General features: G+C 34.1%; 1 protein-coding gene across 3 annotated transcripts in view; it reads right to left on the bottom strand.

Moving 5' to 3' along the window:
- The window catches only part of LOC127853683 (uncharacterized), a 171,132-nt gene that overhangs the window by 124,083 nt on the left and 20,229 nt on the right, over nt 1–26,820 (bottom strand). For 2 of the 3 annotated variants that reach the window (XM_052388397.1, XM_052388396.1), the window contains exons 2-4: nt 23,399–23,591; nt 19,785–19,887; nt 19,263–19,353 (exon numbers count right to left, since the gene is read on the bottom strand). In XM_052388397.1, coding sequence (XP_052244357.1) covers nt 19,263–19,353; nt 19,785–19,887; nt 23,399–23,543 — 339 coding nt within the window. In that variant the 5' untranslated portion in view covers nt 23,544–23,591. Of the gene's footprint in view, nt 1–2,854; nt 2,969–19,262; nt 19,354–19,784; nt 19,888–23,398; nt 23,592–26,820 lie in introns of those variants that run through there. The other variant, XM_052388398.1, reaches the window with a different exon arrangement.

The raw sequence follows: 26,820 nt of genomic DNA, 5'->3' as shown, positions 1-26,820 counted from the left end.
CCCATATCCCCCCCCCCCCCCCCCAGCACTGGGTAAGTTTCATGCGATCGTGAGTGGGTGGGGTAAAACAGTGATTTTTTTTTTAACTTTCAATTACGTGATTTAATAACATTGATATACTGTTTAAGCAAGTTGCATTCATTGCGTTCATACACCCGTATTAAACTTAGTTTTTGGGCATAAACCGGAATCGTGGTGGTTGTTCTGTTGGTTTTTATCATAGGTTGAATATCACCTGGCTGGAAAAAAAGAGTTGTTAAAATGATAAATATACAAACATCACTACACAATAATGGGAACACTTTTCTATGGTGTACATAGAGGTTTTATGTGAAAACCATCAGCATAAAATGACTTTTAAAAACAGTCTGGAGAAAATAAAAAAATAAAATAAAAAACAAAACAAATCGACCTACCCTTCCTAGAAATTTTGGCCATGTTACCACAACCGCAACATTATTTGTTTTAGGCCTTAGTTGAAGTCAATTAAAACAAAGTCTCGCCTGGTTCAAAAATAGATATCATCAACTAGGTCGATGTACATTATAAGGGATAAACATCATCAACATAAGGTAAAAGTACAGAGAAAAATATCAACTAGATAACAATACAGAGAGATAGATAGCATCAACAAGATCAAATTACACAGAGATATATTCCATCAACTAGGTCAAAGTACAGAGAGATTGATATCATCAACTAGGTGAAAGTTCAGAGAAATTATGATATTATTAACCAGGTCAAATTACATAGGAATATAGGACATTAACTAGGTCAATAATTGGTCAATTACTACATAGAAATATGTATCTTCAACTACAGTAATTACTATAAACTTTCAGACACTCCAAATCTTAGGATTGACCTGTTGTTAGCAAACAACGATTATTTTTTTTGTATCTCTTAATTTTCGCACATACAGGTTTCCATCCATAATTAATGACTTTTAAGATTTGGTAAGTTTAATTAACAATTTTAAAACACTTATTTTTGTGTCCATAAACTTGTGGACACCTATATATTATAAATAGTTTTTCTATCTTAATTTTCTGACACAAACTGTTATTATATTTTTTAAGTGTCCGTAAACTTAGAATAATTACGATAGATCAAATAACCTTCAAGAGAGTATAATCAGACAACATCTAATAAGTCAAAATAGGTAAGATGGAGTTATTTCTCATGCTCTTATTTGCAATGGTTTCTATATATTTTTTTTTTTTATTAAAAACCTTGTTTAGGATTTAAAGCGAATATAGATTATTACTTTCTTATTAGAATATATATCATCCAGTGCTTTTAATGAATACAATTATCAATCATCTATTGTGTTGCTGACAGCCGCGGTGCATCCGAAAATTTGTAATTCTAATCAGCCTTAATTGATTGTATGTTGTGATTGTAAACTCATCAAAGACGGATCAAGGTTTGTCACAATTAACCGATGTATGATTTTCTGTAACATGCATTAAAGATAAATATACATTATTCATATCTTCTGTGATAATTATGAGCATCATGAAAATGCAACATGTATTGAGAGTTCTCATTTCAGTTTTGGATTGTTAAATATCACATATTTTTACCATTGAGAATCAATTTGAAGTTGTAAGACCATTCATTCAAAGCAAGATCATGGTTCCTACGATTATAATGATCATAATTCAATCATAGGCAAAGTAATCATCCTAAATTGAAAACAAAGAGGCCCATGAGGGCCTGAATCGCTCTACTGGCTGTAATCAATAGGGCCCTTGATTGTATTAAACAAACAGACCCAAAATGGGAAATTCATCGAATAAACAAGAACAAACGTAAAATTTAAACTTCAAATGGCTCCTTTTCAACAATAAGTTGGACAAATTTTCTTCACTCTCAATGGGGTTCTGGCCCTTGATGATATAAAACATCCGTTGAAGTTTCAAAAGGATAGAACTTTATATGTAAACAAACAAGAAATGTGTTTGTCTGAAACACTATTTCCACTTCTGCGCCGCTTTGATTTGGGTTTTTTTTACCTTTGACCTTAAAGGGTGACCTTGACCTTTTACCACTAAAAATGTGCAGCTCGATAAGATACACATGCATGCCAAATACGAAGTTGCTATCTTCAATATTGCAAAAGTTATGGCAAAATATCAAAGATTTTCATTTTTTTGACCTTTGACCTTAAAGGATGACCTTTACCTTTCACCACTCAAAATGTGCAGCTCCATGAGATACACATGCATGCCAAATATGAAGTTGCTATCTTCAATATTGCAAAAGTTAAAAGATTTTCATTTTTTTCTCAAATTCAAGGGAAGATAATTCTGGACTTATAACTCCGATATTGCTCATTTCCAATAGGGTTTGACTCCTCATTCAGATAAAGACACTGTGCAAGTTGGGAAATGATTGGATGAAAACTGTGGACTTTATTGCGTAAACAAGCCTTATTTAACAATTTTCTCAAATTTAAGGGGAGATAATTCTGGACTTTTTACTCTGATATAACCCATTATCAATAGGGTTCGAGTCCTCATTAATATCAACACACTGAACAAGTTTGAAAAGAATTGGATGAAAAATGTGGACTTTATCGGATAAACAAGAAAAAGTCTAACACACACACACACACACACAATCACACAGACAGACAGACGGACACCATGCCATCCCATAAGCTCTTCTGGCCTATGGCCAGTAGAGCTAACAATACAAAGCTGTCTGATATTTACTGTTTCCCTTCATATCCCTTTATATGATATTGTGCATCAAAGTTTTATTTAAGTACATGTATATGGTTTATCTTTCCTACAGAGATTTTCAAGTTAAACTGTGAAACTGGCTAACTTAAATAAACTCTACTTACGCTATAACTTTTTGTCAGAGCTTTTGTTTTCTCTTTTCTATCAGATTGCAGAGAATATGTCTTACTGCGACTGAACGTTCTTTGCAGCTTGCGTTGCATTGCAATGACTTTTTACAAATTTGCACAGTAAAAATTGCTTTCTTCAAAATTTACACATAATGTAGCACAGTGTTGATGCTTGCAAAAAAAAACAAAAAAACACTTCTGGTGACTTTGAAACAACTATGTTCTGCTTTACTCCAATTAAACTTGAATATCCATAATAAGCCATGATTAGTCACTGTTTGATGTACAATAATTTGTGACTAACACATTTTAATATGTAGTACATGCATTTTTTTACTATTTATTCTTTTCAAGTGTAAACTATCTGTAAACAATATTAAATATTATTAACATTTCTTTTGAGCACAAATGTCATATTTCACAAGCAAATCAATATGCAATATTTTCAACATTTAATTTCATTGCAATGTCACATTTCACATGCAACTAAAAGTAATTATTACAAATGAAATTTTAATTTTATGAAATTTGAAAAGAACCACTTGTCTCCAAATATTACCGCAGAAAACTTTTTCGAATTACTTTCCTGTGTCACAAAATTAATAACTGCCTGATTGAACCCCAATGCTGTCAACGACAGCTATTTTAGCTCTGCAACATTTAATCTACACTATGTGGCCTATCAAGTGTATATATCACATTATATTTAATGTACACACGCATCCTCATACTACTTGAACATTTTATTTTCAATCAGCTTGACAGCGTCACCCATTTAAGGACAGATCACGCCTTGTTCATACTTTTATGATCTTCATGTGTCAGAATTTTCACGTTCACTGACATGTTACCACTTTACATTCAATAAGTTTATGCACTCCTCAATCAGTAAATGTTTGTGATGATTTTGTATAATTTCTAAATTTTGCTTAATATCCTAAAATCTGTTATCAACAATTTTGACTCCACCTTTTCAAACAGACATTAAAAAAAAAATTATTTAAAACTATTTGTTAAACTAAACTATAATTTTATTTCATTAATATATTACATCTTATAAATTAATCTAATAGATATATTTAAGATTTTTTTTATAAACCAAACAGAACTGTTTCACCTGAGTAACACCACAACATTAATTAAACAAATTAACAGTTATGCACACCTTACGGCAATCAGTGGTAATAAATCATGCGTCTTCGTACATGTTAAATCCCTAATTAAACAATAATTCATCAATGAATGACTAACGGTCCTGCTTCCTTCGTATCTTTACATTCCAAATGCACGGTTACACACACACACACACAAACGCAAACAGCAATTTCCTCTTTAATTTTTTCTAAACCTGATCCTTTGCCCCGAGTATTGAATTTAAATGCTCTGGTTAACCGATTGTGCCACAAGAATCAGATAAATTAAATATTGTCATGAAGCAAGAAATCAAATTCTCCACATGACCATCAGCACGTATCCGATCTGTCTTCAGTTACTTCACAGAACCATCAGACATAATACAACTGATCATCTTTCTTCAATATCGTTTGACAAAAACGAAGGAACAACCACAACTCAAAATTGTGGATACCACAATAATGTGAAAAGATGCTGTTTTTTTAATATTTGTAAACATACAACCATAAACACCTGATCCTTATTTGAATTGTTGTGGGGGGTTTTCTGCTAAATTTGAATATGTATAGCATACTGGTTGAAAATGATATCACAAAAAACATACAGATTTAAAAGGTCCAGGATATGAAATGTTTGTAGGTTTGGATCTATCAAATGACACTTATGAAGAAAAGGTTTTATAAATTCAACTGTTCAGGAATTGTTGAGCCTTTTTACAAGTTTAAATATGCAGTTAAATGCACCAACAAAAATATTTGTTTAAACTCATTTGTGATTTTATTATTGACAGAGTGCACGGTTACGCTGATGGATTGGAAAATATTTCACGGCTCATAATCAAACACAGATCCAAATCAATTAAAAATTGTTCTTTTCATAACAAATGTAGTAGTCTAGGATGTTACAAAAACGTATTTTATTGTACAATTTGTATGAGGGTTTCTCATATATAACCAATTAAAAATTTGCCTTTAGCGTATCATATATAAACACATGGCAATATCACATTCCAAACATACTCAAAACTTCCTCATACTTTGATACTCTGTTGCTCATTTTTTGTGGACATAACAAAATCATAAAAGCTGGGATGAAGAATACCAAAGTTGCAGTTATATCTGTTTTAACGAGCCAGACAATTTTACATTAAAAGCATGATTTTTTGCACTTCTTGCATATATTTTTTTGTTTGTATTAATTCTTATATGATTATTTACAGATATCAAGAACCTATAGACTTGAATATATTAATAGATAGATAAAATATGGGTTTTTCTCCAAAACTATGTGACGACCCAAATGTGTTGCAAATAGTTCTGCATAATTAAAATGCATAATAAACACATCTATATATTAACATTTATAATTACAATACCCACAAAATGTACAGATATATTTAACAATTAATATGATATCATTGGCTTAATTTTTATTTCAGTTTTTGTATTGTTTGTTATGTTTGAAAGATGACAGTTTGAATAAACTTTGAAGCTAGCAGGGTGGAGTGTATATAAGTATAATTATTGTAATTTATTATCTCTAAAGAAACACAATTTTTCAGTAATTTCTTGTGGAATACCCATAGTCAGGAGTAGATGCATATGGAACCAGATCATTTTTGCCTCATGCTTGTGATGCCTGCGCATCTACCGGTATTCTACTGACCATGGGTAAATATCTAATATTATCCCTTTTCTACTTAGATACGTATTTTGATGCATTTGTAGGCCCTTAAAAAGTTACTTTTTATTATAGACCTTTCTTACTAGATTCATGTTTTAAAGGCTTCATTTCCAACTCTAAGATACTGATGAGCAGCATACAGCATAAAACCTGAACAGACTGCAAGTTACTCGCAGGCTGTTCTGGTTTTATGCTGTTTGCACATAGCCATTTTCACTTAATTTGCTTCTGGGTGGGAAAGTGTTAAACTATGATAGATAGATATTATTAAACATTATTTTTTTAACCTAATTTGTACATCACAAGCTGCAGTTTTGTTAAATTGATAATTTGTAATTATTTATGAAATATTTAAGACTCACTGTTATTTCTATAAAAGGTCCAGATTAAATGATAAAATATCACATTTCCTGAACAATACTGACCCCAAATGTTTGACCTGGAAAGTCATTTGGCAATCAAAAGCAAATGGTATACCCGTTAGGCAATAGAAAATAATTAACTAGATTCTCATCCAAAATTTGGGGAAAATTGGGGCGGGTGGGTTGGTTTTATTTTTTATTTTTCATTTTTTGTGTTGGACTTATATAAAAGTAATGAAATGTTCACGAATTTGTTGGTATACATGCATAACGCCTATATGTATGTATGTATGTAAAATCATAAAGAATAAAAGAAATACATTATCAAAATTTTACTATTGTGTTTTATTTTACCCTTTTAATATCATGTTAAACATATTCTGACATTCAATAAAACATTGACTAGACAAAGTATTCAAGAAAAATATAAATCTGTTACAGAACCCTTTAAATTATTTTTTCAGTATGACTAGATATTATTGATTAAAACGACCTGCTATGTGAATATGCTTTAAGCCCTCCTGCTATGTGAAAATGCTTTAAGCCCTCCTGCTATGTGAAAATGCTTAAGTCTTCCTCCTATGTGAAAATTCTTTAAGCCCTCCTGCTATGTGAAAATGCTTTAACACCCTCCTGCTATTTGAAAATGCTTGAAGCCCTCCTGCTATGTGAAAATGCTTTAAGCCCTCCTGCTATGTGAAAATGCTTAAATGCCCTCCTGCAATGTGAAATTCATAAACTGACACTCCTGCTATGTGAAAATGCTTTAACACCCTCCTGCTATGTGAAAATGCTTTAAGCCCTCCTGCTATGTGAAAATGCTTTAAGCCCTCCTGCTATGTAAAAATGCTTTAAGCCCTCCTGCTATGTGAAAATGCTTTAAATTCCCTTCTGCTATGCTCCCAGTCTCTGATGTTGATGAGGCTTCAACAAACTTTTAAATGACTGAAACAAGGTGTAACAATCATCAGTATGAGAGTGTTTGAATACAGAATTCATGTTGTTAAAACAATTAACTCACAAAGAATATTTATACATGGCGGAAACTAAATCATTTAATCAAGACTTCAAAGTTTTAATGATTTTATAGGAAGAAGAAAAATAACATATTTTTGCTGACAAAGACCACATTTAAAATTGTTCAATGTCGCAAGCCGGGAATAAGCATGTCGGGAATAACAAAATTAACATATTGTACAGAACATTATGGCAAGGAAAAGGTAAAGTACAAAGCAGTTAAAACGACGCAAATCAGGATTAACATAACATGCTTTCCCGTCAAGAATGTACTTTAACTTTAACAAAGACAGATTTGAACACATATCACGGATATTGACGGATGCGCTAGCACATTTTCCCCTTTATTGTCAAATAAGGTTTTATTGTATTAATTTTACATCTTTGTAAAAAAAAATGTTGCTTTTCCTTTATTTTGATCAAATCAATTAAATCTATTTTCGTCAAAGCCCCACAGAACTCAAGTGACATCATGCTTTGAAATTTTACTATTATCATAATAATACATGAAATATAGAATAAGAAATAGAATAACAAGAAAACAGTTTTTATCACAAAATGTGTAAATAATTCATAAATAGTATTATAAGTAAATGCATATAAGAAATATATATGTCTTGTTTTACATCTTATTATATCTTCTTAATTAATAAAATTTGTAACACAATGTATAAAAAGTTATTGTTTAGACTTGTTAATAAACATTTTTTGTCAATATCATCAGGCAATACAAGAAAAAACAAATCAACCAAATCCATTAATCAAGGAGGCCATTGGATCATTATGGTTAGTGTGGCGGGTTAGGGATGAGGGGGGGGGGGGGGGGGTGCGCACTTTATTTGTGTGTGAACAGTGTTTTTTTCCACCATTTTGAGAATATGACTGGGTCCCTTTAGAATCTGCGGCCTTTTGACTAAAATTGGGAAATAAGTGAGTTGCCATTTTGCTCAAAAATGCTTGAAATTGAGACTAGAAGTGTGTTCAGTATTATTTAAACTTAAAAGTTGAACTTATATTGCTCGATGGGAGATGAACAAACTGTTGAAATATTAAAAAATGTATATATTTTTGGAAACCTTCAATTGGGAATTTTTAGGTCCCATTTGGGGAAAATATATCCCTTACAATGCGGGAACCGAACTTTTAAGGCCTTTGCAAACAGTTTGGATCCAGATGAGACGCCACAAAACGTGGCGTCTCATCAGGATCCAAACTGTTTGCTATTCTGATAGTATTTTTTGAAAAAAATCGAAGAAAATGCTAATTTTAGAAATTCAGCAGACGACATTTTAGCAGAAGACAAATTTCCCAGCATGCAAAGGGATATACTGTTTTCCATTCATGGGGAATGAGGCTGAATCCCGGACCAGACTTTATCGTGAAAAATAGTACTGGTGTAATTGTAATGAAATCAAATTACTCAAGTTTGAATTGATGTTGCATAATATTATGTTAATTTCATTTTTGTATACATATTGTTCACAAGATATGCCAATGCACCTGCAGTTTTGGAATCCTATACAAACCTGTGAAATTTAAATCTAGACCATAATTTGAGATCATATTTCATAAATTTGTCTTTTAGCAGAAAAAATAATACAAGTACTGTTGCATTTTTTGTTACAAAAATATATTGATTTTTTGTTAGTTTTGTTTAGGCCACTCCAAATTGATTTGTTGGTCTACTGATTTTTTTGAAAAAAAGTTGAAATTTTTTTTTTTTTGGAAACAGGAAAATTTTCGAGCGAGCAAAGAGCGAAGAATAAAAAAAAATCACAGTTCGATAGAAAAATATTGCATTAACAAGAGATACAGGTTTAAACAACTATAGTTTACATTCAAATCAATTCTTATACAAAGAAAAGAATCTATGTGCAAACAAGCAATACTATATCTATGAGTTTAATACTTTTTAAATAAAAATGCACTAAAATTAAGTTTCAGAACTTAACTTTAAAATGTAGAACACATGTTTAAAGCTAGTGTTTTCATATCAGGAATAGCATTACTTGTATGTTTTAATTAAACATCTTTTAATGCAATTAGTAAAATAATGTATATTTTAAAATTGAATAACTCTTCCATGAAGATTCTGCGCTGTTATATGAATTTGCAGCCGCCAAAGCTTCCGATATGATTTCATGTCGGAACAATGCTACAGCAAGTTGACATTAAACGATATAGGAGTAAGTTGCATATGACCTTTGACCACGAAATATAACCATATCATTGAAGTGAAGGACACATGTCTACCTACTGCTGCTTATATTTGTTTGAAGTTTTCTGTAGTAAAAGCTGTGAAAAGGTATGCCATGTTGCAAGCTGTGAAAAGGTATACCATGTTGCAATAGCACTTGAAGAGGGACAATCATCAAAATGATAATGACAGACATTCGGACAAAGGCCATGCATCTAATCCATTGTCGATACTTTATTTTAAAAAGGGCATATTGATGGCTACTCGCTAGTACGGTATTGTATTTTTCTGAAATAAATGTATACATTACAAACAACTGTTTTGATGTTTCTAAAATACACAGACCTAGCTGTAAAACATGCTCCGTCAACCATGTATTTTAATACTTCTAAAACATTGTCCATGTGACTCTTTTACAACCAGCCTTTAATGATTTTATTTTTATTTTTTGTTCACTTAAAATCGTGTTATAGGAAACATTTGCCTACATATAGGGAAATACCATCCATATGCCCATTTAATAAAGAAAATGCATAAAAAACTTACTTCATGTTTCCCGATGTTGTTTCAAAATGAACATGCTTCAACTGTATCTGCTGATAGTTGCATGTTCGAACGTGAACAAACACATTCAAATAAGTCACAGAACGAGGCAGATGTGTTTATATTTCTAAGGGTTGGCTGCAGCAACTTTTCACCGCAATTTGTTAAAACGGTGACATAGGAAGCCATTTGTCTGGTCGTCTTGATCGAATTTTAGAGCGACTACAGTTATTGATTACAAAGGTTAGGAAGCACTGTATTTGGCATTCATATTCAGCGTCAAAATCGTTTCTGCAAGAGTGCTTTTTTCTTTTTTCACAAATTAAAAAAAACACTTGCGCTATGGTTACAGAAGGACACAAAAATGAGTGCGAGCAGTAATTTATTTTTTTGTTTCCATTTTGAAAAAATAGTAGCGGCGACCAACAAATCAATTTGGAGTGGCCTTACTGCATCTTATTATCAGTCTTTGATAAACTTGACTGAGCACAGAATGCATCGTAAATATTCATCTGGTGACCCCTTTATTTATTTATTCATTCATTCATTTATTTTCTTATCTTCATGAAAAAATTTCAGAACATTTGTCCCAATGATACATGTATCTTAACCCCGTTTGAAACTGGGTAATGTGAGGTCGAAAACTGCATCACTATTTATATAAACAGTCCAACCCCTCTTAAGCAGTCAGTCAAGGGAAACAGCCAAATTGGCTGCTTAAGCGGGGTGGCCTCTTAAGAGAGGGTTGGGTCATAGGTGTCTGGAGTTAATGAGTGCATGGCCAATTGTTCAATTTTTGTATTAACAAAATGGTAAATATGTGTCCAAAGTCATGTACTAAAAAATGTATAGACTTAAAATAATTTTATTTCTTCCTTTCTAAAATCAGCTATAAAATAACATTTTCATTCAAAACAAGATGTGTTTGTGAAACACAATGTCCCCCTAAATGATGTTTGACCTTGAAGGATGACCTTGACCTTGTGAAGGATGACCTTGACCTTTCACCACTCAAAATGTGCAGCTCCATGAGATACACATGCATGCCAAATATCAAGTTGCTATCTTCAATATTGCAAAAGTATTCATAAAATAAGCGATTTGGGCCACATATATTTGACCTTTGACCTTGAAGGATGACCTTTACCTTGACCTTTCACCACTCAAAATGTGCAGCTCCATGAGATGCACATGCATGCCAAATATCAAGTTGCTATCTTCGATATTGCAAAAGTATTTATGAAATAAGCGATTTGGGCCACATATATGACCTCTGACCTTGAAGGATGACCTTGACCTTGACCTTTCACCACTCAAAATGTGCAGCTTTATGAGATACACATGCATGCCAAATATGAGGTTGCTATCTTCAATAAAGCAAAAGTTATTGCAAAATGTTAAAGTTGGCGCAAACAGACCAACAGACCAACAGACAGACCAACAGACAGGGCAAAAACAATATGCCCCCACTACTATAGTGGGGGACATAAAAATATTCTATTCATCTTTCTAATCATCATCAATATCATCATCATCATTATCAGAATCAAGTCAATGAAAAAGAATCATTCTTATGATTCATTGTTTACACAATGCGCGTTGTATGGCCCCAATGCCCTTAAGATGGGAACAGTTGTGAATCAGTTATGCGTGAATAACTCCCGTGTAACTATCAATCGATAATTAAATTGGTTTATTGCAGTTTTATAACTTTGTAATACCTACCGCACAAATTGGTCACGACAGTGATCTCCTCCGACCACGATAAAATCGTGGCCAGTTACTTAAGAGACTGATAATAGCAACCGGGTGTAATCCTCCTGGTAATCGTGCTTGTCATGCATAATATTTTAAAAACATTTTTGCGCCGCGTAAAGGGTTTTATCAAAATTAATATTGAAATCATTGTAAATATAAAACAAATATAAATGTTTTGTTTAATTCTCAAATGAGAATAATAATTTGTAATCCGAAGCACACTCCCGATTGTTTTATGTTAACGAGACGTTTACAAATTCTAGCATCAAAAAAGTCCTCATGTATTTCCTTTGTTCCGACAAAAGCGCGCGAAAATTATGCACCAATGTACAATGTCACGCCATACCCATGGAAAGCGTGCGTGTATTGATTTTTGAATAAAAACTTTGTAGCACAGAGAACATGTAGATCAGTTGATTTCGGTTAAAAGTTTTGTTATTCTCTTTAACTTTAAATTAGCCGATAATTGTCATAAATGTGTGCTTGAAATAGTATGATTCAACAGCTACAAATAATAAATTATAAATAAAGAATCTCTTTTCCAGTAATAATAGGTGATATTCGCACGTGCGGAAACAAAAAGATCAAACGGTCGCATATTGCTTTTAACCCAATAAGCCGATAATCCGCCGCTAATTAATTGCAATTTGCATACTGGCTGTCAAAATGTTTATCACACATCACGCTTCAGTACTCCAGAGCCTAAACCGCAGACTGGAAGTTCATATCGATTTTGTCGCTGTTGCGTCGGTGTAATTTTGCCAATGTACATGACTGACTTACTCGCGCATGACCACTCATATGGGGGAAATTTAACATTTGGGATGCAAAATTGCTGGCCGCTGGCCGGAGAAACAGGGTTACCGCTTAAGAGGGGTGCATTATATAGTTTTTATTGACGGTCGCGGCACAGACCGGCCGCCTACATGGGGCGACCAGCGAAGAGGGTTGACGGGAAGTAGGGGTTGGACTGTATGTTTCTGTTTACAAACATGGTCTACAAGGACTGAAGTGAACAATCATATTATTTTCTTGTCCAATCTTCATCAAGCTCGCTTCTTAAATTTGTTCTAATAATATCTGAGCTGAGTTTAAAAAATTCCTCCTCAGACATAAAAAAACTTCCAAATAAAATCGCAGTTCCTTTAAGACTTGACTTGGCAGAAAGCACATTAGGCAATCTGAATGACAGCTTAATAGGGAATAGGCTATATTGAGAGCTGACTCAGGAAATGTTATCAACAAATTTAAATAAGAAAGGAAAAGTGGAATTTCTAGAGCAAACATGCTGAAATTGATGAAAAAAACTAAAACTGCAAGAACACATTTTGAATGAATGTGAGCCTCGCTTTGAGAAAACAAGGTTTAATGCATGTGTTTAAGTTGTTGTTCCAGATTAGCCTGTGAAGTCTGCACATCAGGGGTAACACTTGCCTCAGTTGTCTCAGTGCGCAGCTCATATCATGTATTATATTAAACATTTTCAGCTGCCTATAAAAATAGATAGAAGATGTAATTTAAAATATTTGATGTCTTATTCTAACTTCAAATTATAGGGCATTCAACCCATCCATTTACGTTTTATAACTGCCTTCACCAACAAACACTGACAAAATTGCATCTACTTTGCCTAGTATGCAATTAAACTTGACAATTGTTACTGTCTGTTGGGTACACTTACATGGTGATCTGATTTTAAAAGTAACTGGTAGATTTACATTACGGTTACAAAGTAACTGGTAGATTTACATTACGGTTACAAAGCCATTGAACAACGGTCTGGGAAAACCAGGCTTAATGCATATGCATTATGTGTCCCAGATGAGGTAAGACATGTAAGCCCCTGGACTGAATTTTTGTGCAAAAGAAACTTCCTTTACATTAATTTTTTTATAAAAGCAGAAGGCAACATCCTTGATTAACCTGTACGGACCATATTTTTAGCTCATAGCAAATTAACTTTTTTTATCAATTCATAAAACAAAGAATAATTATAAAAGATTGAAAGGACATTCATATAGTTACTAAATAATTACTAAAATCAACTTATATGTGGGTGGTTTGCAATAAAAGTCCTTCTTAATTTGCATTCATCACTTTTTTCTTACAATATTTAGTAGAACAGGCTCCTCAGGGGAGTTAATGCAAAGAAGTGTTACAGATTTCTCCTTAAATTGTGGGCTCAGTCTTGCACTTTAATGTATTTGTATATACTATTATTCTTACTATAGTTTTGAGAAGAAGTCCTTAGACAAAGTACTAAATACTTCTGTGAATTAATAATTCAACAAATGTAAACAAGGCATCCCAAATAGACCACAGTGACTGTCTGTTTACTGTTTATGTCATGCGAATTATGCATAATGAAGTTCCAACGCAGACCGACTTACTTCTTAGGGGACGCTCATATTAATGTATCTACACACCCATACCAAAACAGTTTATACTGGTTTATTGAGAGCCTTGAATGCATTGTTAAAGTACCAATGCTTATATGAGAGTAAATAGCACATATTTCATTAAAGACAAGGTAGTTGAAAAGGGAAACATTAAATTATGTGTATATTCAGTAACAATTTATTAAAATGACAAATATACTCTAATATTTGCTTGGAATTAACATAGTAAACTAAATGTTTTCAATCCGCCCATTATCAGATTTCAGACACCATATGATTTTTGTTATAAACAATAATTTTTAAACAATTTCATGTATTTTCGTTTGTATTTTGCACTAAACTTAGATGCATTTTAAAGAATTTGGGGCATTGGGGCTTTAATTATGTATCATCAGGGTTAGAGTGTATGTAGCCTCACCCTGCCAAACAAGTCTGCTACATGATCATGAATTCATTGAACATATTGTTTGCTTCCAATTCTCATTCCAGTCACATAAATATTACCACCAACATTCCAACATGTGCAAGTATGTCTAGGAGTAAAGTGCACAGGCCTATCTGGGACAATACTTTATGCACACCCTTTAAGCTCTTGGAATCATGAACTATAGCTGCTCCAGCTTTTTTGTTTCTTTTTCAGGATTTCATATAAAGGTGTTGTCTTATGATCCCAGTGGTGGTGTTTGGGGTGGGGACAACCAGACTACCCATATGAAAACACACTTGTCTAGTATACTGAAGAAGGGTCAAACTCACATCCACCTGGAGCAGGAAATAAATTCGGCTGGATAAGGTACAAATTGCACATAAGCACCTCTGTGTTTTGTAACCAGACATCCCTTATGGAGAGGCAAAATTGCATTTAAGAAATAACCTGTTTACATTTCTTCTACTTTGTCCTTGTTGATTATACTGCAACGTATGTGGCCTATGTACTTCAATGAAGTAATATGAACAACTTTCAAAAATGTTGTTAAAGGCCACACAGCCTTTTAACCGCAATCAACTGCAATGGGTGGGCACAAAACTGACTTTTCTGCTATAAACTTTCCATTTCAGCTACAACAGTGTAACCCCAAACTGGGTGTCTGACCATTGCACGTTAAGTCAATAATTGGAGAAAAGGGCAGTGATTTAATGAAAGCTGACAACGTCCTTATAACCGCATAATTGTCATATGATATACAACGTATAGGGTTCATTTTCACATATTTTAGGTATCATGTAGTAACCTAGGAGATAGAATTACTGGAATATTGAGAGACTGAACCATTTTGTTTGCGTTTTAAACGCTATGTTATATTTGGCACATCCTGACCTGACAGGACATGACTTTTTTTGACCATGTTGCAGATGTTCACTCATATGTGATCAACTTTTTATAGGTCTAGAAAGAAACACTGTATCCACAATTGTTTCTGACATTTGTTTCCCTGTTTAATATGTCCAAATTCCAAGATTGTATGTTTCCCTACTATCATGATGCAGGCAGTACTGACATGATATCATTTGACGTTGACTATGTGATTTTTGCAAAACAACAACACCAAAACGTGATGTGATTGCTCTGTAAAAGAAAGGTGCAAAAGAAAAGACTCAAATGGTTATCTTGAACTTGCTAATGATCGAAATATTTCGCTCAATCTGTGCAAAAAGGTCTTTAAATTTCAATGTCACATGGTACCTTTTTGCACCAATGGTGCGCTTTGTAACAGCTGTCATGCACCGTAAACAGGGTAAAGCATGATTGTAGTGAATCACTGCTTGCAACATTACAAAAACAAGAAACCGTCGGAGACGGGTGATGCTCCCCAAAGTTTTTTTTGTCACAATATTGCACTATATATTCAGATAAAAGGAGTCGCTTGAGGGCACAGTAGTTGGGGGGACAAGAATTTTTTCAAAGAGGGCCATAACTCTGTGAAAAATCATCCGACCATAACCCGCTGATAATATGCACATCTCTTCTTGGTAGTGAAGCTTCCCATAAAGTTTCATTGAATTCCAGTCATTAGTTGCTAAGAAATAGCCCGGACAAGAATTGCACTATATGTACAGTTAATGGAAAATTTCAAAGGGCCATAACTCTGTAAAAAATCATCCAACCAGAACCAGCTGATAATATGCACATCTCCTCTTCGTAGTGAAGCTTCCCATAAAGTTTCATTGAATTCCGGTCATTAGTTGCTGAGAAATAGCCCGGACAAGAATTGCACTATATGTACAGGTAATGGAAAATTTCAAAGGGCCATAACTCTGTGAAAAATCATCCGACCAGAACCCACTTATAATATGCACATCTCCTCTCTGTGAAGCTTCCCATAAAGTTTCATTGAATTCTGGTCATTAGTTGCTGAGAAATAGCCCAGACAAGAATTGCACTATATGTACAGTTAATGGAAAATTTCAAAGGGCCATAACTCTGTGAAAAATCATCCGACCAGAACCCGCTGATAATATGCACATCTCCTCTTGGTAGTGAAGCTTCCCATAAAGTTTCATTGAAGTCCATTCATTAGTTGCTGAGAAATAGCCCAGACAAAAATTGTGCACGGACGCACGGACACATGGACGGACACACGGATGAACAGACGAAGCGGCGACTATATGCTCTCCCCAAAATAAATTTTGGGGGAGCATAAAAAATGTGTTGTTCTATTTGTCTAAGACAGTTTGTCAAAAGATTATCAGTAAATTAAGCATATAATGCCCTCACAGGCTATAATAATGGGTTACTAAAATTGCACTATATGTACAGTTAATGGAAAACTTTAAAGGGACATAACTCTGTGAAAAATCATCCGACCAGAACCCGCTGATAATATGCACATCTCCTCTTGATATTGAAGCTTCCCATAAAGTTTCATTGAATTCCGGTCATTAGTTGCTGAGAAATAGCCCGGACAAAAATTGTGCACGGACGCACGGACACACGGATGGACAGACGAAGCGGCGACTATATGCTCCCCCCAAAATAAATTTTGGGGGAGCATAAAAAATGTGTTGTTCTATTTGTCTAAGACAGTTTGTCAAAAGATTATCAGTAAATTAAGCATATAATGCCCTCACAGGCTATAATGGGTTACTAAAATATAAAGAGATGTATGGTAAATACAAATTTGATTGACAAGTCACCACTGGGAAAATACATTTTCACTAGATGTTATTTAATTTAGCCTTACTTATACATGTATGTGATAATATATTACCTTAAATAAGAACAAATAAAAAACACTCTACCTTATGTTAATTTAAACATTTTTTTGGCAAACCCTACCAGATTTCAGTCAGAAATATTTCTATAGCACTTGTCAATATTTCTATTAAAAAACCACTTTATTATAGCAATACTGGTTTTATGTACTAAATTTCAAGCAAACTGTTAATTACTTGCTTGACATATTCAAAAGAAATCATTAAAACATAAAACTACCTCATTGCAATAATATTTAAATAATGCATTAAGACTGCTTTTCCCAGTGACTGGCTTAAATCTTATTGTATAGCAAACCTACAAACACAATAAAATCCAAATATGACAATTTGTGATTTGTTGTATTTAAACTACCACAAATCCTAAATCAAAATTGAAAGTTCAATATCCATTCATCGGCTATGTTTATTTTACATTAAAAAGTCAAAAGGTTAAATGTGTGCCAAGGTACACAGAAATGATGCTGTTCAATAGTAACAAATAGCCACCAATATGAACTGATTCATTGATTTGCACTTGGTTCAATTTTCACATGCTGTTTTGACCATTTGATGGATTACGATTCCCCCGCATGCATGTTGTTCTATTTTTGGTAACATTTCTTATTGGTCCGAAAGAATGCACTGACATTTCCAAACGGCTGACTGTTTTAATGGGAGTACTGTAACTCACATACACGTATACTAACCTTTCTCTGGGAAATAAGGGCTAAATGCTTGAGCGTAAAATTGTCATCTCAGATTACCCAGCGCAGTCTGCACAGGCTAATCAGGGAAGACACTTTAAGGTTTTATTGTTTTGCAAGTTTTTCTAATGTCTTTTCTTAGTGAAAATATAGTCTAGTTGACATGTTTCGTTTCTGATTAGCCTATTCAGATTCCACAGGCTAATCTGGAACAATACTTTATGTGCGTGCATTAAAACTTGTTTCCCCCGAGCAAGAATCATATAATTGCATCCAACAGTCTGTACATTACCATAAAGTTTAACACAATCTTGACTTTACATTTTATGTTATTAAAGAATAATTAATATGGGTTTTATCAACAAAACTACAGAACTTTATCAAAAAGTTTGTTGTCTATATTGAAATTAATATGGAGTAAAATTAAAAAAAATTTACATCATTAAGATTGTTGTTGCAAATGAGGCAACAAACCATTAACTGAAATAGAGGAAATCGCTATTCTAAGTATAACAATACTGCAATTGACAACTTTAATAGTTTTAATGTAAACAAGACATGTGTTTGTCAGAAACACAATGTCCCCTACTACGCTGCTTTGAAGCCATATATTTGACCTTTGAGCTTGAAGGATGACCTTGACCTTTCACCGCACAGAATGTGCAGCTCCATGAGATTCACATGCATGCCAAATATCAAGTCGCTATCTTCAATATTGCAAAAGTTATGGCAAATGTTAAAGTTTGACGCAAACAAACAAAGCAACAAACCAACAGACAGGGCAAAAACAATATATCCTCAACTATAGTGGTGGGGGACATAAAAACTTGTTAACATCATCAGCTGGTGTGTGATCATCTGGACCATTAAAAAACATAATTAATTAATAGAACAGCACTGAAAAGTAAAATGTTCCTGTTATTATGCTCCCACTGTTGAAGGGATTATATTGTAAAATATTGATAAGCAAGTTAAAATCACAATATTAAAAGGGAGAACACTAATATGCAATTCAAAGTAACATGAAAGAGTTGCATCCCTTTATAAACAAACTTTCTAAATGTAACAGTAGTAAACATCAGATGAAGATTTTTTATGATACAATATTGACGGAATGAACATCATATTTTAACATAACCTGGAATGCATTTAATATTTAACTTTTAATGCAAAAGTTTGCCTTCTAAGTACATTTTAATTAACATTAAATCATTTGTTCACAACACTTTAAGTTTGCAAAATACAGTGAGAACTCATAAGAAACAGTGCATGCATGCACACTTTAAAAAACAGTAATAAAAGGTGTTTCTGTAGCTGTAACATTTAATTTTGATTTTTTTTTAAAGATTGCCATCTCAATACAAAATGTATCATAACCAGATGACACTGATTGGTTTCCAGCAATCTCACCTTTGAGGCAACCATGGCTGACAGAGAGATGATTGGTTCCAGGCTCACAAACAGCACTTTATGTTCCTCCACTGTTAAAGAGGTGAACTTCCTGTAACAACAGCAATAACCAAATGAAACAAGATTTCAACCTCTTCCCAGAGTTTTAACGTCAATTTTGGGAATAGGAAAGTAACTGCTGTGAACCACCATGCAAGTTATTACTGCTCTGCAGAAATGACCATTCAATATAATGGACGACCATGGTAAAGAAATAATGGAGATGTTTGACCACTATAAGAAATCAGTAGCCATGAAATGCCATTCTTGTAACAGTATTTTAGATATGTCCAAATCAGTGATAATCATAGTCAAGCATATGGATTGTCCAAATCATTGTCCATTTTTCAGCCAACCAACACCCATAAAATCATACCTTTATTATCACAACGATGTTATCACACTGACTCACCTGAAAGGTATGGCAAACACCCATAAAATCACACTTTTATTATCACACCATCATTATCACACTGTACTCACCTGAAAGGTTCGGCATAGTTTTCCAGGACATGTTGGAGACGTCTGAGATATTCCCGCTCAGTGGCCAACAACTCCTTCACCAGGTACTCTCTGCGGTCAAACACTGAAACATGGATAAAATGTTCATGAACGTCAAATATATTAACATTTATCCAATGATTGAACAGCTTTTTTTTAAAGTTGAGCTTGTTCTGGAAAAACTGGGCATAAAGCATGTGCGTAAACTATCGCACCAGATTAGACTGTGCAGTCGACACAGGTACAACTATTTCTGCTTTAATGGTATTCTTAATTTAAAGGAAGTCTCTTCTTACCAGTAAATCCAGGGCGGAAAGTGTAGCCCTTGATTAGCCTGTGTGGAACAGCATGCAAAAATTATACTTCATGTACAACATCCTGTTATTTATCTTTTTTGAAAGCATGGGCTATTTGATTGCTGAATACAAATTTCCTAGTACAGAGAACGCTGAGATCTTTACTTTTGATTTAACAAGAGATGTTTGTAAAACATATGGGCTGTCAGTTGTAGTGGCAGCCATTGTGTGAATACGTTTTTTGTCACTGTGACCTTGACCTTTGACCTAGTGACCTGAAAATCAATAGGGGTCATCTGCAAGTCATGATAAATGTACCTATGAAGTTTCATGATCCTAGGCCTAAGAATTCTTGAGTTATCACCCGGAAAACATTTTACTGTTTCATGTCACTGTGACCTTGAACTTTGACCTAGTGACCTGAAAATCAATAGGGGTCATCTGCGAGTCATGATCAAAGTACCTATGAAGTTTCATGATCCTTAAGCATAAGCGATTTTGAGTTATCATCCGGAAACCATTTTACTATTCGGGTCACTGTGACCTTGACCTTTGACCTAGTGACCTGAAAATCAAAAGGGGTCATCTGCTAGTCATGATCAATGTACCTATGAAGTTTCATGATCCTAGGCATAAGTGTTCTTGAGTTATCATCCGGAAACCATTTTACCATTTCGGGTCACCATGACCTTGACCTTTGACCTAGTGACCTGAAAATCAATAGGGGTCATCTGCAAGTCATGATCAATGTACCTATGAAGTTTCATGATCCTAGGCATAAGCGTTCTTGAGTTATCATCTGGAAACCATTTTACTATTTTGGGTAACCATGACCTTGACCTTTGACCTAGTGACCTGAAAATCAATAGGGCTCATCATTAGTCATGATCAATGTACCTATGAAGTTTCAAGATCCTAGGCCTAAGCGTTCTTGAGTTATCATCCAGAAACCATTTTACTATTTCGGGTCACCATGACCTTGACCTTTGACCTAGTGACCTGAAAATCAAAAGGGGTTATCTGCAAGTCATGATCAATGCACCTATGAAGTTTCATGATCCTAGGCTTAGTGTTCTTGAGTTATCATCCGGAAACCATTTTACTATTTCAGGTCACCGTGACGTTGACCTTTGACCTAGTGACCTGAAAATCGATAGGGAACATCTGCGAGTCATGATCAATGTACCTATGAAGTTTCATGATCCTTGGCATAAGCGTTCTTGAGTTATCATCCGGAAACCATCTGGTGGACGGATATACAGACATACATACGGACATACATACGGACGGACCAACATGAGCAAAACAATATACCCCCTCTTCTTCAAAGTAGGGCATACAAATTGGTAGCACTTTTTTTTTTAATGTGAAACTTATATCTCTAAATTAAAAACAAGTTGTTTCCACTGTATCTAGAACGCTAAAGTCGTTGAGATAGTTCAGAATTGATCTGTGAAAGTTTATACAAATCTATGTGGAGGGTGTGTATTCTGCAGCCTGAGTGCTGATTGGATGTAACTATTAACAAGAGAAACTAGTCTGTAAGAATGGCTGTTTTTCACTTTTCCGGGAAATTCGTGACTAAAATTTTCACCATTTCAAGAAGTTTGCGACTAAAATTTTCACAATTTTAGAATGTTTGCGACTCATTTTTTCAAAATTTTAAACAGTTGGCAACTGATTTTTCACAAAATGGGGGAGCCAAGGCCGCTTCTCAAAAACAGGAAAAAAGCCCTGAAAGGTGACGCACAGAATCACTTAAAACAATGAAGGCATAAACTGGATTTCGTTATGAATTTCCGATTATACAGACAATAAAAGTTGATGAAAAAATGTCGTTCCAAGGCCGACTCCCAATATATTGGACATTTCCAAATATCATATCACAACATAGTGGATCTGCAGTGCACTTATTTTTCTTTGTGTTTTTGTTGTTTGTATTGTGTGCTTTAATGAAGACATTTATCATTTTGGTAATGACATTTTTTTCTATGAACTACAATGTGTTAACATAGTGCTATTTATTGCACATTTATTTGTGTTTATTGTGTTTTAACTAATTGCTTTCATGAAGACAATTATCTTGCTTGTATATCAGGCTCAACATTACACTGACTGATTGACAAATCATTAGCCTTCAAAATATACACATACCTATGAAAAGCTATTAATCGATGTGCATGACTTGCAACACCTATCAATAAACGTCAAGTAAGGACTCAATCATTAACATCTTTCTTAAAAAGACCATATACAACAATTTGAACAGTGTGAAGAAAGTATTGAATTAAAAGAAGATTTTCTCTCCGGATGTCATTTCAAAAGCATATCAATTTTTTTCATTTCTACATAGTATGTGTAAAAGTTAAACTATGAATCAGTCCCTTGTGTAATTTTTAAATGCCATTATTATTTTTAACCCAACTAGTTCGACTTTTTGTCTAATATTTCTTTATCCATTAATACATTTTTCAGCCAGTATCAGATCTATCGTAAAATAACTTATTCTGATGTACATTCTCCTTCAGGAAGTTTACTTTACAATACGCTAATAATGTAAGAATATTTTCTTAAAAATATTACCAATACAAGACTTGCAAATAAAAATCACCAACATTTTCTTCTAGGAGAAACCCCAAGCATACATGAGACATGATGAGACATACTGTTGGTATAAAACAGCTACTTGGAAACTACAATGTGTAAAGATCAAAGCATTTTTTTAAATTTATTTTAAATATTTTTGTTAATTGTGAAATATAATGTTTGTTTAAGCTTGTTTGAATCAAAAGGCCTTAGACATAAATTGATAATCTCAAGTCTGTTTCCTAGGACAAACCAGTTATTGATGTATGTGGACAGATTTTTAGGATCAAACACAGACATAATGATGTACTAAACAACTGCATCGTTAATGTAAAAGTGTCCCAAGACAACCCTGGAAAGCTACAGTTCATAGTGTATATTAGCGACGCTGTGGGAAAATAGATTTAATGCCTGTGTGTAAAGTGTCGTTTCAGATAAGCCTGTGCAGTCTTCACAGTCTAATCAGGGATGACACTTTTTAGCCTAGACTTTTTGCTTGGAAGAGACTTTCTTTCAAACAAAAAATACAATAAAAGCAGAAATGTCATACCTTCAGTAAGCACAGGCTAATCTTGGACAATACTTTATGCAAATTCATTTAGCGGTTTTCCATCTAAAAAACAATCACACTTAAGAGTAGGGATAAAAAATGGAAAACAAGGCAATCACAATTACGAACTACACCCCTGCAACTTAAAATACACTTGAGTTTACCTGTATAACTGTTGTCGCCCCTAGTGTTCCCTGAATCGCCACCAGACGATTCTTGTAGCGCATGCTGCCGCTTCTGCGGGTTAATGATGGCGGTGGTGGAGGCGATGATGGCACGGTAGCTGCTGATGCTGTGGTAGTCCATCATGGTCCTCACCAGGTGGCGCCGTAACGCACGCCCATCATCCCAGCCAACCTGACAACAGAACAGAATAGTTCATTTTGACTTACGCACATAAAACTCATCCTCATTAAAACTCATACCTATACAATAAGAACATGCCTTTGAAGTGAATTCAAAACATACATCAGTTTGAAGAACAATCAATTTAAATAGACAGGAAATAAATATGTTTTCGTTAGAATGTCACATGCCGGTGAGGTTAATACATCTTGATAAAAGTCATGCATATAGTTTGATGATTGCAACAATTATTACATTATTCTGTACTTATTTTCTTTGCAAATAAATACAAATATTTTATACTACATATATGACTGTTTTCTCCTTGTCATATGACAACAGGCAGAATACATTCTGAACAAATCAGTGGCTGCACAGGTAAAGATCTGACTGTAATAAGGCTTAAACAAAATGTTGTTTGTTTCCACAAACTTGACTGACATTCATGTTATGTGCAGACCCTTCTCGAATTAAAACTCACTTTTTAACAAAACACACATTTAGCACACTTAAAAGTGCATAAATTCTGTGTTTTTAGTAAATATCTGTGTTTTCAGTGTGCATAAGTGTGTTTAAGTTCACATTTTGTGTTTTTTTTTCTTTCCAAGTGAGTTTTTAAGTAAAACAGTTAGTTTTTAGTGCGTTTTTTTTTCTCATCAAGTGCGCTTTTGAGTGTAGATGTGAGCAGAATGTTAGTCTTTTATCTAAGAAGTGTGTTTTAAGATTTGCAGATGTTGTTTTTTTCGTACAAAAGTGCGTTTTTTCTTTTTTGATGTGCGTCTTTTAAAGCATAAGTTAGTCTTTTATTTCATAAGTGCGCTTTTATCATACATCTGCTTTAAAATGATAAATCTTAAAAGACACACGTTTAGCACACTTCTAAGAAAGTGTGTCTTTAATTTATTTACAACAAATGAATTAACATAGTAATATACCTGTTATAATATAATGTGCAGTTTGAATTCAAAGCGGTTACTGGTTGTACTGAATTGTTTTTGATCTTCACATAATGTTAATTGTCTTTTTGTTGCAATTTGTCTGCTCATAAAATATGTGAATCGGTATAACAGCTATTAAAAGGGCAAATACAACTAAATCAGGCTGTGGGTAATTAATTTAAAATATTGAAAGTGTCAAAATATTATTTGGGCTTGCCAGCATCAATTATATCTCCTCAACATAAAAAATAAGTATTTGAACATTCTTATATTGATATTTAACCCCAATACAATTAATGTCTACCACATTGACCATAAACATACATGTACATTTTAAAAGGCAATTAAAATAATATTTATAATATTATTATTATTTGCTAACACCATTCAGCATGTTATATTTAAATATTTCCAATTAAATATAATGTGCTAAGGGTGCTGTGAATATGTCCCTGGAATTATTCAATAAATATTATGGTGTTGAAATGTGCATTATCAGAGGATATTTATCAAATAATGTAATTTTTGGCTGAACCAGATAAGAATCAGATAAAGAGATTAGCCAGTCCCTATCAGTCCTCCATCTAGCCTAACAAAGGGGTGTTGATAGACTTTTGATTGGTTCAGTCACCATCTATTTGAAAACAATCAACTTTTGATTGGTTCTATATTGAACCACAGCTAGGTAGTTATTTTTTTAAAGCAAGCAGGTTTCAGCAACTGACTTAGAGCTAGATTATAGGTATTATTGAAGAACATTAAGACTTATTATTCTAGTGTAAAATGTCTTGAAAGACTTTCAGCATGAAGTATTGTGTGATGAAAACAATGTGTATTTACTACAATGTGTAAATCAACAATAAGTTTGTTGCAAAAGAGATTCAAAGTGGGTGATTAAAGTGATGGTCTCATAGTTCAGCACCTGCCTGAATTTTTGGAATACTGAATAACAGTTGCAACAGGTTTGTATTTTCATTTCTGCATCCTTTTTTTATTTAGTTAATTGAATCAGGGGCGTAGCCAGTGATACGCACTTACGCACGTGCGTAACATCATTGAGAAAAAATAAAATGTAAACATTGCCAAAAAAGGTTTAAAGTGTAAGCCTATTGCCTTAGGAGGTTAACCTTAATGTCCGTAAGTATTTAAGATCTCCTCAAGTCTGATAATTCAGAGCAATAATTTACGAGACTACTTTTAGTCATTTGAATCTGAAGTGATGAGAGGCCAAGGGTACGAAGGGGCCGCAAACATGTTTAGTTGTCACCGCGGTGTCAAAGCCCGCATTCAACAAGTTGTTCCAAGAACACTTTATATACATTGCAAAGCGCAATCATTTATTTAAAATCTTGCTGTTTTTCAAGCGTCCAAAGAGCCCTTTGCAAGAAACATGATGACGACCGTCTAGGAAATAGCATTTTGTTTCCAGTACTCCAGCCAAGAGGTTATTACGGTTTCAATAATTCCTTAGCAAAAGTGATGCGGATTGGATTGAGATGGACAAGATGACCAAACTCAAAACTTTGTGCGAGACCCGTTGGGCGGCCAGAACCGAGCCCTTTTCACATTCAAAGCTTCATTTGGAACGGTTGTGCGCACACTTGAAGATTTAGCCAAACATAATGATGCTAAGGCTGGCGCTTATAAAGCAGCTATTACACAGTTTAGTTTCATTTTTACACTGGTGGTCGTAGAGCATGTTCTGTCTGCGTGTATGCCGCTCTCAAAACAACTTCATGCTACTTAATTCATGCGATTTTCTGCAAGCTGCAACGGAAGATGAGGTCGTTAAAACACAGGTAGAGACAAAACGCAACGATCCCCTTCTATAGCAGGCATTGTTTGAAAAAGCCGTTGAAATGGCAAGCTCCGTTGATGTTGAACCTACATTTCCACGTGCAGGACGACAGCAGAACCGCCCTAATGCACCGGCTGCTACCGCATTCCACTACTGGAGGGTCAATATGTATTTACCATTTGCGGACCATTTACTTGCAGAGCTTCAACAACGTACGGCTTTTACAAGGAAATGAAAGATATGCCATGCAGTACCTATAACCAGATCGTGTTCAAGACCTCAATGATCAACGAACAAACGCAATCGTCTCGGCAGCAAAGGCGGATTTTGAAGTTAACCTAGAAACATTTCATATAAAAAATTTCATTTCGAAATTCTGCTGTGAACAGACACAGATTCAATCTACGCCTTCTCTGGAAACCACGCTGCTCTACCTGAACACTTGTATCGGAATGTTGCTAGGTGCTTCCCCCTTTTGCTTGCGATGCCAGTATCAACTGCTTCA

The sequence above is a fragment of the Dreissena polymorpha genome, chromosome 12 (genome assembly GCF_020536995.1).
Source record: "Dreissena polymorpha isolate Duluth1 chromosome 12, UMN_Dpol_1.0, whole genome shotgun sequence".
Classification (NCBI taxonomy): Eukaryota; Metazoa; Mollusca; class Bivalvia; order Myida; family Dreissenidae; genus Dreissena; species Dreissena polymorpha.
Note: the sequence above shows the minus strand (reverse complement) of the source record. Positions and strands in the feature narration are given on the sequence as shown.